The sequence below is a fragment of the Phascolarctos cinereus genome, unplaced genomic scaffold (genome assembly GCF_003287225.1).
Source record: "Phascolarctos cinereus isolate Bilbo 61053 unplaced genomic scaffold, phaCin_HiC Scaffold_4;HRSCAF=312, whole genome shotgun sequence".
Classification (NCBI taxonomy): Eukaryota; Metazoa; Chordata; class Mammalia; order Diprotodontia; family Phascolarctidae; genus Phascolarctos; species Phascolarctos cinereus.
The window spans coordinates 155392186-155404486 of record NW_027555847.1 but is presented as its reverse complement, the minus strand read 5'-3'; the positions used below and the strand labels follow the sequence as shown (position 1 = coordinate 155404486).

At 39.1% G+C, this 12301-nt stretch overlaps 1 protein-coding gene across 2 annotated transcripts in view; it reads right to left on the bottom strand.

Moving 5' to 3' along the window:
- The window catches only part of NTRK2 (neurotrophic receptor tyrosine kinase 2), a 414935-nt gene that overhangs the window by 79133 nt on the left and 323501 nt on the right, over positions 1-12301 (bottom strand). For both annotated transcript variants that reach the window (XM_020966953.2, XM_020966954.2), the window contains one exon: positions 7245-7479. In XM_020966953.2, coding sequence (XP_020822612.1) covers positions 7245-7479 — 235 coding nt within the window. The remainder of the gene's footprint in view (positions 1-7244; positions 7480-12301) is intronic.

Genomic DNA, 12301 nt, shown 5'->3' with positions numbered 1-12301 from the left:
GGGTGATGTGGATTTCATTTCTTTCGGAAGTCAATAAATATTTGAGTACTGGAAGGTTAATTATTTTCCTTTGCCAGTAGCAACATCATTCCGGTACTTTTCTGATAATGGCCTCATTCATCTAAGATGTACAAAGCAGTTTCTTTAAATTCTCTTCTATAAACCAAATTTCTCCATTTACTGATTTTTTTTTCTTTGAGAAATGGATCAACTAAGGCAAAAAAAAAAACCTCTCAGGCCCTAGCTATCATTGAAGAACAAGGCTGAGGAAGAATCACAGCATTGTAAATGGAGAACCAGAAAGGAACTTAGAGGTCATATAATCCCCTCTTTTTAGAGATGAGGAAACTGAGGCCCAGAGAGATTAAATGACCTGCCCCAAGGACTCCTAGGTAGTAAGTGGAAGAGCTAAGATTTGAGCCAATGTCCTCTGATTTCAAATCCAGTACCAGGGAAGTGTTCATTGGTTAGAATGGTAATGGTTAGAGTTCCTGTTCTTGTCTCTAGCTCCTGCTTCCTATGACATCATAATGAAAAACAATATTCACAACAACTACTAGTGCAAACATTTAAAAAGTATTTTCAATGGCAGCACTTTTGCGTGCTAAAGACTAAGTATGGTGAGAGGCTGGCTTTGTGAAGGGCAGAACGTGAGAGAAATCTGGATTCAGATGTTTCCTAAAGGTCAGGTTTTGCCCATGGAGGGGAGGGGGAAGAAATAGACAACAAAAGAGAAGATTGGTACCATGGAGCTGTTAATTGAGACAATTCAGCAAATATAAATGCTAGAGTAATTTTGGTCAGCTCTACAGGCTGGTTTCAATGCAAATGTGGTTCTCAGATTGCTCCCTTTATCGTGAATGTATAATTAGTTCAGCTGCAACAGGGCTGAAGCCTCACAGCAGCAGCTTCCCACTTCTCCATGACAGTCAACAGCTGCCATTCAGACTCATTCCACTAAGAACAACACAAAACTATGGACAAAATATGAGTTCTTTTCCCCAGCAACCAAGGATAAGACGCTCAGCCTTCTGGTGAAAATCTCCCTCTCTCCACTCCCAGCCAGAGGTGGTTAAAAAAAAAATCACTTCCCATTCTAATTACCTGGATGCAAGTTTGTCATGTTTATGTATATGGCAGACATAGTGAATACAATGCTAGTCTTAGAGTCAAGAATACCTGAGTTCAAATCCTGCATCTGACATATACTAACTGAACAAGTCATTTAACCTCATGGTGTTTCAGGTATTTAATGTGTCTGGATCTCTAAGACTATAAATCATAGATGGGTTATGATCTGCATTAGTGGAGTTCCCATGCAAGTTTAAATCTGTATCAGTGGAGTTGTCACTCTGTCACTGACAAAAATCATTTGACTTTGATATAAATATAAAGGAATCCTTACAAATGATGGATATGGCCACCAGCCTAATGTCTGCAGATTTGAACAGGTCCCAGAATGCATATGAGGTTTCCATAAGGAGTTAAGTGGTCACTTAAAAGAGATCAGCCCAGCAATTCATGTAGGAAAAACCAAGTGGATGAATAATACATGCCACCCAGATTGTGACAGGCTGTTAGATGGTCAGTCCATTAACACATATATCTTTGGTAGGGATTGCATTTGGGCAAACAGGGCCCAGAACTGAAAAAGAGGAGAGTGGGCTAGACAGCACATGGGAAATTTCTGGCATTTCAGTTACCACACATTGATCCCTGATAAGAAGGTAAGGATGGGCTATTATAGTCATTGTTAAAGAACAAGGAACATATGGTTAACAACATGAATCCCATAGCGCTTTCTAAAAATTTCAATGCCTTTACACTCTTATTAAAGTAGGTATTCCTTTCAGTGGAGCCAGTCATAACTGATCAATGGTTTCTTATCTTATGCAGCTCTTATCTATGAATACCCACAAATCCTCCACTGAAAGTTCACTCAACATACTATAAGTCTTCCTCTAGGACTCTGCACATAATGTGTATGCTACCCAAGTTGTCCACCTCCTCCCCTTGCTCTGGCTATATAACTGGCCCATTTTATTTTCCAGGCATCAATTTCTTTAATGATATCCTTTAAATTGCTTTTTGTACTTAATTTATTGTTGAATATACTGGAGCCCCTATATGCTCACCATGCATTTATAATATTGTGTGAAAGTTATTTTTAGTAACAATGGTAGTTACTAACTGCTAATGATGATTGTAATGGATATACATGAAGGTACACGTGGAACATATGTTTTACATGGCTGAAAAGATGACTACTCATGGTGATTGAAGGGCTCACTAAAGTGATTTAGGGTAGAGTGAATGGTACTAAAAAAACTATTACAAGCTTCTTTTAAGACAGGTACAGATAGTAAAGGACATGTAACAAGACAGATGAAGAGGTAACATTTCAGGTTATGGGCAGTAGCAACCTAAAGCATTACTGAAGTTAGAGTATGAACAGGGCTGTCATGCTATGGGACCAATAGTGCATAAACATAGTTAAAGTGTTTCTCAAACTTTTGGGGCCCTTTTACACTCTTAAAAATTATTGAGGCCCTCAAAGAGCTTTTGTTTATGTGGGTTAGATAGATAGATAGATAGATAGATAGATAGATAGATAGATAGATAGATATAGATATAGATAGTTCCTATAATATAAATTAAAATGGCTTAGTATTATTATATAAATAGTTTTGAACTTGCAGATCCCCTTAAAGGATCTCTGGAATTCCTGGAGGTCCCCAGAGCATGTTTTGAAAACTGCTCTGGTCAGGTATTTGGTCTGTGGGGAAAATAAAAAAGGAAACATGTGGAACCTACAGTATATACATTTCTTTGGGACTAAGGTAGTTTCATATATGCTTATTAAAGAAATTAAGGAGGGCAGCTAGCTGGCACAGCGCATAGAGCACTGGCCCTGGAGTCAAGAGAACCTGAATTCAAATCCAGTGTCATGCCAGACACTTAACACTTACTAGCTGTGTGACTCTGGGCAAGTCACTTAACCCCAACTGCTTCGCCAAAAATAAAAAAATTAAGAACATCTTTACCTGGTAGTATTTCCTCAAATTAAAACAATTCAGAAATATTTCCTGGCCCTGTAACAAAGCTAGATTTTTAATTCTACAGATGTCAAGAAACATTGCATCTATTTTATGTGTACATATATGCACATATCCATATGCTTATATATGTATGCACAGATTATAATATGATCCTCAATAAAGCTTGATTTTGCAGAGAGAGTGTTGAACTTGGCATTGGAAGGCCTGGGTTCAAGTCCCAGTCTTCCAATGACTAGATGTTTGACCTTGGACAGGAAAATTATTTTCTCTCCATGAGTCATAGTTTCCTTATCTGTGAAAGGAGAAAGTTAGACTAGATGGTTTCCAATGTCTCTCCCAGCTGTAACATTCTGTGATAATAAAATACACCATGTGGCTATTCCCATGCTGTGGGACATAGAATAACATTTTATTCTGCTAGTGCCTTTCCTGGTATGCTTAATGCTCTGATTTATCTCAGGGATGTAATCATGAAAGCCATGAAATATTAAGACAAAAATGAAAATTGAAACAACTCAGAGTTTTCATTTTACAACCATCAGACTAGGAAAACATGAAAGTTAAAAACAGTAAATGCTGTAAGGGGTATGAGAAAACAGCTATATTAATGCACTGTTGGGTAGAACCGTGACTTGGTCTAACTCTTCTAGCAAACAATGTGAAATTATATGAGAAAAATCACTAAATTATTCATACACATTGACCAAGGAGGTCCCACTCCTGTGGACATATCCCAGAGGCAGACAATGGAAGAGGAGGGTTGATACTGGGAAATGCCTATGATATAAAAATTAAGACAAAAGGCATCAAAACAAAGAACATAAAGGGGAAAAATCACTCTCCTACATTTCTGGAAATGAAAAAAAAAAACAAACCAAAACACCAAATAAACAACCCGATAATATCACCACACTCAAAACAAAGCTTTTTATGTTTCAACCTGAACTTTCTCCCCAGCCATCCCAAACGATGACTGGCCCTATAACTGCTTCAGGTGTACGCGCGCGCACACACACACACACACACACACACACACACACACACACACACACGCACACACACACTGACCCTTATTGCCTCTGGTAGCACCAAACATAGCAGATTTCTAAACAACCCAAGAGAAACCTTACAAATAGTTTATAACAGAAAATATGGGGAAGCACTCTTTCTGATCCTAATCCTAAGAGTCATTTGGTTAGGTTTCATGTACTCGCTGAAGCTGGGAATGGGCCAAGACCCACAACAAAATTATTTTCTTTGCTCTTATGCTGAGTTTGTAGCGCCTCTTTTGGCCTTGCACTTACTGAAGCAATGGGTGGGCCTGTAGGACTTTAAACACAATACTGGTAATAAAAATTCCAAGAAAACAGCATCCATCAGTGTGCTTTTGCAATCCAATCTCCTTCCAACTTTGATCTTGGGGGGTTTGCCACGTGATTTTCCTTCTCTTTCCTAGTTCTGGGCATAAACTTCATCTCATGCTACTCAGAACTAATCACAATTATTTAAAACAAACCAACCACAGAAGAAACACCCTTCTTCCTACCTGTTTTGACTATTCCATGCATACATCCAATTTTCCACAGAAATTTCAAGGCAATAAGACTCAGAGACAGGCTCTGTTTTCAGAGGATCTAAGCAGTGCCACCCTTCTGAACCTATTCCCTCCCAAAAGACTTCCCCTTCCTAAATTCACAGATTCCCGAAATTACACAATTGGAAATATATACTTTTCATTTAAAGCTTTTCCTATTAAAAGTCAAGTTCCCCTGAGATAGAGAGCACATTAAGCTTTATCAATCATTTATATACCATTTATGAGTATATCAGTTCTTATCCTGAAAGCCTGCTTTGATGGGGGGGGCAGGAAGGTACTCCTTGTTATCGGGTGGAGGAGAAAATGGTTGGTGTTGAGGAGTGAGGAGGGCCATGCCCACATTGCCTATGATTGAGGTTATTTATCCATGCATCATGTCCAGGCTAACTCTGGACCAAAAGCTGTCCCCCAAGTCCACTACCCTAAGAGGAACCTCCCCCCACCCCCAATACCCTTATATTGGTCCCTCCAATCCTTGGGCTATTTTTCCATTCTTCTTTATCAACTGAAGTGTGCATGTTCTCTATTTATCTAGAGATGTGAAGCAGGGATGGGGACAGAAACATTTAGGGGGGGAAATACATTCCTAAGGGCCTTCTTAGTTTCTGCCTATAATTAAAAAGAGAAATATTTGGTTTTGCATTTTTCCTCAGGCCATTACATCTCTAAATATACCAACCATGACAATTTTATGAGCAAACCAAGTTATACATAATACATTTTTATTCCCCTAAACTAGTAAACTGATTTTAGATCTGCCAAAGGATCTTTTAAAAGTAAGTATTGCATATATCTACTTTTTCTTCATTTTTCCCCTTTTTCTCCCACTCTCCTCCAAAAGAAATAAGTAGTATGGCAGAAGATGGGAAGAGGAGAGACAGTTGAGGTGATTTTTTTCAAGAGTTTCAATATTTTCTGAAATTTTACAGTTTTAGCCTGGTCCCTCAGTTATCAAAAGATACAGTAGCTAATAAACTAATTGGTGCTAATGACCTTAATCATTAGGACCTAATGGAAACTAGAAGGCTGGTACCAGGTGACTGTGGTCTCACTTGGATGAATAAAACCCCCATATTTTTTCTATAACTTAACAGCACAGTGGTTCTTAAACTGGAATCTATGAATTTATGAGTATGTGGGAGTCTGAGTATAAATACATATACATAGGTGTATGTAATCGGATTTCAATACAATTGTTTTCCTTTATGATCCTATGTATTTATTTATTTTCTGTTTAAAACCATTATCCTAAAAAAGAATCATTGTATACAGTAATAGCAATATTGTTTTAAGAACAACTGAGGAAATAAGTTATTTTGACTATTCTAATACCTAAACTAACTATAAAGGACATATGAAGAAAGACACTATCTGCATCCAGAGAAAGAACTGATAAATAGATGTATAGAATAATTTTATATACACATATATCTCTATATATCTTTATACCTATATCTATATCTATATATACCTATTTGTTTCTAATGATAGCCATCTTGAAGGTGGAGGGGTAGGGAAGAAAAAAAAGAAATTTACATGAAAATTTTGTTGTATATTTGAAAGGCATAGCAAGTTGTGCATTGTAGATTTGCAGTTTCATGTGCAATTGTCTTTTTTATTGTACTACATTAGGGAAATGGTTGTTTTATCCCATAAATTAAAAATAAAATATATTTTTTAAAAAATCTATAGACTTCACCAGACTTCATGACACAAAAAGGTTAAGAACGTTTTCATTAGTGACTCCAGGGGTGAGAATTATAGGTAGACTCCTTGGACAAGCTCTTTGGGTATAGGCACTATAACCAAAGTAGAAAGCATTAATTAGCTATAAGAAGTGAGTTGCAGAACCTTTCAGATCAACCAGAATATGTGGCCCCCTCCCAATAACACCAACCATACCTGGAAGGGACCTTCCAAAGCCTAATATTTATCTCTGTAGAAAAAGAAATCAATTTCTCTCTAACCTCAGGTGAAAGTTCCTTGTATCCTAATAATAATAGCTGTCACTTACATAGTACTCACAAAGTGAGCTCACAAAGTTCTTTATACACATTGTGACTGTTTTCTTTTAAAGTTTAATTTATACCTTTTGTTTTACATCCTCATCATTTCCAGATATGCTCCTCCCCACCTCAGCAGCCTTCTCTTGAAATGAAGTGGGCGGAAAAAAAAAAACCCAACATGCAGCAAACATTACAATTTTATGAACAAACCAGGTAATACATAACATATATTTATATAGGCAAAAGCAACTCATGTCAACTACCTTGACATCTTATGAAATATCATACACTTATAGTTCTCCCATCTTACTTCTCTGAGGCCAAGACTGATCATTCTATAATTACATGGCCATATTTTCATGGAAGCTAAGATGCTCCAGATCAATAACTCTTGGACTTGGCTCTCAAAAATCTTTCCAAGCACTTGTACCCTACTATCAAGAAGGATTTGTCCTTTCCCACTCTGTACCCCAAATGTAGAAATCTTGTAGGAAAGTCACCTACACAGGAAGGCTGTGCTATCATCAATCACAGAAAGAACCATACTAAAAATTTCAATTACTATACAAAGTAGCAACTCACCCTGTAGTAGTCAGTACTGTACACATCACGGGACATCCCAAAGTCACCAATTTTCACCAGTAGGTTCTCTCCAACCAAGCAGTTCCGGGTGGCAAGATCACGGTGAACAAAATGCTGGGATGCTAAGTAAACCATGCCAGCTGCAATCTGCTGGGCAATGTGCAACATCTGGGATTGGGTCAATTCAGTGGGGCGGTTGCCTTCTGCCATGAGTACAGCATCTGGTCCATGGGCCCTGCATGGATGACATACAGATATGGGTTCCTAGAGCCATATTTCACTTATAGTATTGGAACTGTGGGTTCTCTGATGCTTCTCACCAGAACTAAATAATCAAATGCCTGTTTACTAAAAGATGCTTGGCATAAACAGAAGACAATGAAAATGTTTTAACCATGTTTTCCTCCAGAGCAAACATTCCCCATGAGTCTGTGGAATTTCAAGTACCATCTGGGTCTGAATCTTTCTGGAAGCCCCAGGAGCTCAGAAACTATCTTGGGGTTCAGGGTGCTTACCAGGAGGCCCTAGAAAGTCAAAGGGGGATTATATGATATGATCAGCAATTGGAAAAATAGAGATTCAGGATGCCTAAACATTGCTTTTTTTCCTTTTGCTCCCCAAAATGTAGATGAACACAAACCCCGTTTCCCTTCCCACCATATCCCTCACCCCACCAAACATACTAGCACCACTGAAAAGGATGGCAGATTATGTTCTTTCCACAGGCACAGCTTTAACAAAGTCTATAGCAGGCTTTAACATTGGGTCTATGAACTTACTTGCTTAAAAAAAAACCAATCTATTTTAATATAATTGGTTTCCTTTGTAATCCTATGTATTTTATTTTTTGAATTAAAAAATGTTCTGAAATAGTGCCCACAGACTTTACCAGACTGACAAAAGGGTCCATGAAACAAACAAATAAAAGGTAAGAACTCCAGAAGGAATAGAAGGGGGGGTGCAGGAAGGTGTCTCAATGTTTTTATCCCATCCTAGTACTGCCATTGTTTGTATGTAGCCAGGCAGGTTTTCCCAACTGTCCTTGTTCTCTTTCAGAAAAAAAATACATCAAGGTCACTGGAAGCATATCAGCTTGGACTTGATGCATTTCTAATGAAAAAAAAAAGGTAATCTCTCTCCTTTTCCTCCCAAATCTCACCCTATGAACTTGTCAAGAACACACACACACACACACACACACACACACACACACACACACACACACAAGCTATTTTGAGTCTCAGCTAATTAATTCTTTGGGATTTTTGAGAGTTTTTTTTTTAAAGCATTCCCTTTTAGATTATTTATTTCCTTTTTAATGCAATGCTTTGCCTCCTTTGTTTTCCTACCCTATCACATGGCAATCCTCACCTTCAGCTGTTTGGTAACATAAGGTATATGACAATACGTGTGTGTTGCAGAGGTGAGGATGAGGGAAGGAGCCAACGTGCTTGTCTTTACACCCAATTCAGTATAGTGAGCTGGGACTGCTTATAATCTTCAGCACTGCAGTCTTGGCTCCATTAATGCTGAAATAGTATGCTAGACAGCCAGCACATTCTCTTCATCCTCCGAGTCACTTTCCCTGACTGACCTGGGGTGGCACTACAGGGCAAGAAATGAAGGCATTGTTCCCAAACCCAGGAAAGGGATCACTCTCTGCCTCTGCAGACTTAAACACCAGAGTGCACAGGAGAGGCCAGTACCCTGTCTCAGATAAGCGGCATCTCCCAGGAGAAGGCTCTTCTTGGAATAGACAGGAAGATCTGTCTGCAAGTACATGTTAAAGCGCCTAAGCTAAACAGACAGGGGAATGAGCCAGTTTCAACATGGGGGACCCTTCCCCTCAAATAGTTAAAACTTACTAGAGAGCTAGTGTTATCTCATGACAAATGTCAGGGAATTATTACCCATGTTTAGGCCAGGTCAAAGCCCACCTCTTCTGGGAAGCCTTCCATTCCAATTCCTACCTCTAGAGCTTATCACCATCTGCTATCATTCAGTTTAGTGTATTTAAAACGAGACAACAACAACAAAAAACCAAAACGCTTGCATTCCATGCTAGGCAAGATAATGACAGAATTTTAGAGCAGGAAATAGGTCAGAGGTCACGTAGTCCAACCTCCTCATTTTGTCAGATGAACGTAATAAGATCAAGGAAGGTTATGTGAATCACCCCAAATTATAATACTAGTTAGTGGCAGAAAAAGAAGAGTGTCTGGGGCTCCTGATTCCCAGTGTAGTAGAAAGATTATATTAAAAGTCAGGACACCTGAGTTCTAATGCTCTCTTCAATTAATTAGATATTACTTGTCTCCTGGCCTCAGTCTCCTACAAAAAGAGGGAGTTAGATTAGGTTCGGTTCAATTCAACAAGCATTAATTTGTACTATGTTCCAGGCATTAGGTTAGGAGCCAGGCATACAAAGACAAAAATCAAAACAGGTATGGTGCCTGAGGAACTTACATTCTAGTGACAGGAAATATCATATACACAAACAAATAGCTATAAAGCCTATAGAAAGTCACCAGAAAACATACTCAAGGGTAGGGAGGGAATTAACTTGATGCTGGGATCAGGAAAGGCCTTAAAGTTCTGTGACCCTGGGCAAGCCACTGAACCTCTGTTTGCCTCAGTTTCTTCAACTGCAAAATCAGGATAATAACAGCACCTACCTCCCAGGGTTGTTATGAGGATTAATATTTATAAAGCACTTAGCACAGTGCCAGGTACACAGCAGGAACTATATAAATGCTTGTTTCCTTTCCCCTCTTATATAGGAGGTAGTAATTGAAATGTGTCTTTATGGGAGGCAGAGGCAAGGAGGGAAAACATTCTAAACATGGAAGACAAAGATGGAAGATGAACTCAATGTCTTGTATAAGGAACAAGCAGGACAATTTTGTTGGGATGCAGAGTGCTTGAGGAGGGAAGAAATACAAGATCAGTCTGGAAAGATAAGCTGAAATCAGATTGCAAATGGCTTTAAATACAAACTGAACAGTTTGTATTTTATCCTAGAGGCAATGGGGAGCCATTGAAACTTCTTGAGCAGAGAAGTGGCATGGTCAAAGCTTTGCTTTAGGAATATCAGTCTGCTGGCTTTGTAGAAAACAGATTGGAGAAGGAGCAACTGGAGGTAGGGAGACTGATTAGGAGGCTATTGTTAGAGTCCAGGAAAGTAGTGATGATGGCCTGAACTAGGGCAGTGGCCATGAGCATGGAGAGAAGGTGGACGGATGTGAGAGATATCATGGAAGTAGAACCAACAAGACATAGCACCCAAGCAGTATTGAGGACTCAAAAATGACTACAAGGTTGCAAACTTGGATTAGATTGGATTAGAAGATTGTTGGTGCCCTCCACAGAAATGGAGAAGTCAAGAAGCGTGGTGGGTTTGGGAGGAAAGATGAGTTCTATCGTGTATATTATAACCTTGAGATGCCTCTAGATGATTGAAGAAGGGATGTTAAGCAGAAGAGTTGGTGATGGAAAGGAATGAGGACTGGCTGTGTAGATTTGGGAGTCATTTAGTTATAGCTAATAATGGAACCTCTGGACCTGATCAGATCACCAAGAGAGAGAATCTACATGGGTAAGAGAACCCAGTATACCCACATATCAGAGGTATGGCATGGATAATGATCTGGCAACAGAAAACGAAAAGGAGAAATGACAAGCAGATAGAGAACCAAAATAAAGTCGTGTCATGAAAACCTGGGGAAGAGAGAATATCCTATCCAGGAAGAGGCAATGACCAGCAATGAAAGGTCAAGAATGATGGCCATTTGATTTAGGAATTGAGATTGTTGATAATCTTGGGGACAGAATGATATTAGTTGAGCAGCAGGGTCAGAAAGCAGTTTTATGAGATCAGGAATTCAGAGGTAGGTATGGAAATAGAAACAATGAATATAGACGTTATTTCTCTTTCCCTTCTTTCTCCTCCCTTCCCCCATCCCTATTCTTGTCAAGAGCACAATCTTGCTTCCAGTCACCAAAGTTTGCAACCTTGTGTCATCCTTGACTCCTCACTTTCTTCAACCCTTATATCCATGATTCTTAACACATTGTTGTTGTTCACTTGTGTGTGACTTTTCATGATCTAATTTGGGGTTTTCTTGGCAAAGATGTTAGAGTGATTTGTCATTTCTTTCTCTAGCCCATTTTACAGATAAGGAAATGGAGGCAAACAGAGTGAAGTGACTTGCCTAGGGTCACACAGCTAGTAAGTGTCTGAGAACAGATTTCAACTCAGGAAGATGAGTCTTCCTGACTCCAGGCTGGGCACTCTACCCACTGCACCACCTAGCTGCCTTAAAAGGTACCAAATAAATGTTTGTTGAATTGAATTGGTCTTGGATGCATTCTATGTCTACAACATCTCACATCCATCTATATCTCTACTCACATAGTCATCATCCCATTTCAAGCCCTCATTATTTTTAACTTGGATAATTATCATCACCCCCTCCTTCCTACCCATGTTCTCTCCTCTCTAATCCATTCATCATATAGCTGCCAAATTGATATTCCTAAAGAGCAGGACACTTACACACATGCATATGCTCGTTTTCTCTCTCTGTCTCTCTGTCTCTCTCTTTCTCTCAGTGTCTGTCTCTAAGTGTCTTTCTGTCTATCTGTCTCTGTCTCTTTGTTTTTTTCTGTCTCTGTCTCTAAGTATCTGTCTCTCTGCCTCTGTCTGTCTGTCCTTTTCTGTCTCTGTCTTTCTCCCTCTCTGTCTCTTCTGTCTGTCTCTGTCTCTGTCTCTGTCTCTGTCTCTGTCTCTATGTCTCTCTCTCTCTCTCTCTCTCTCTCTCTCTCTCTCTCTCTCTCTCTCTCTCTCTCTTTCTCTTTCTCTCAGATTCAATTGCTCCCTATTGCCTCTCAAATTTAATGAAAAAGAATCTTCTCAGTTGGGTATTTAAGGCACTCCATAATCTGCCTTCGACCTTCATTCCACACAGATTTCACATTAGTTCAGGTACTATAGATCACTGTTAGCTTCTTGTTATCATTCAACAAAAATTCCAACACCAACATTTGGACAGCCCCTG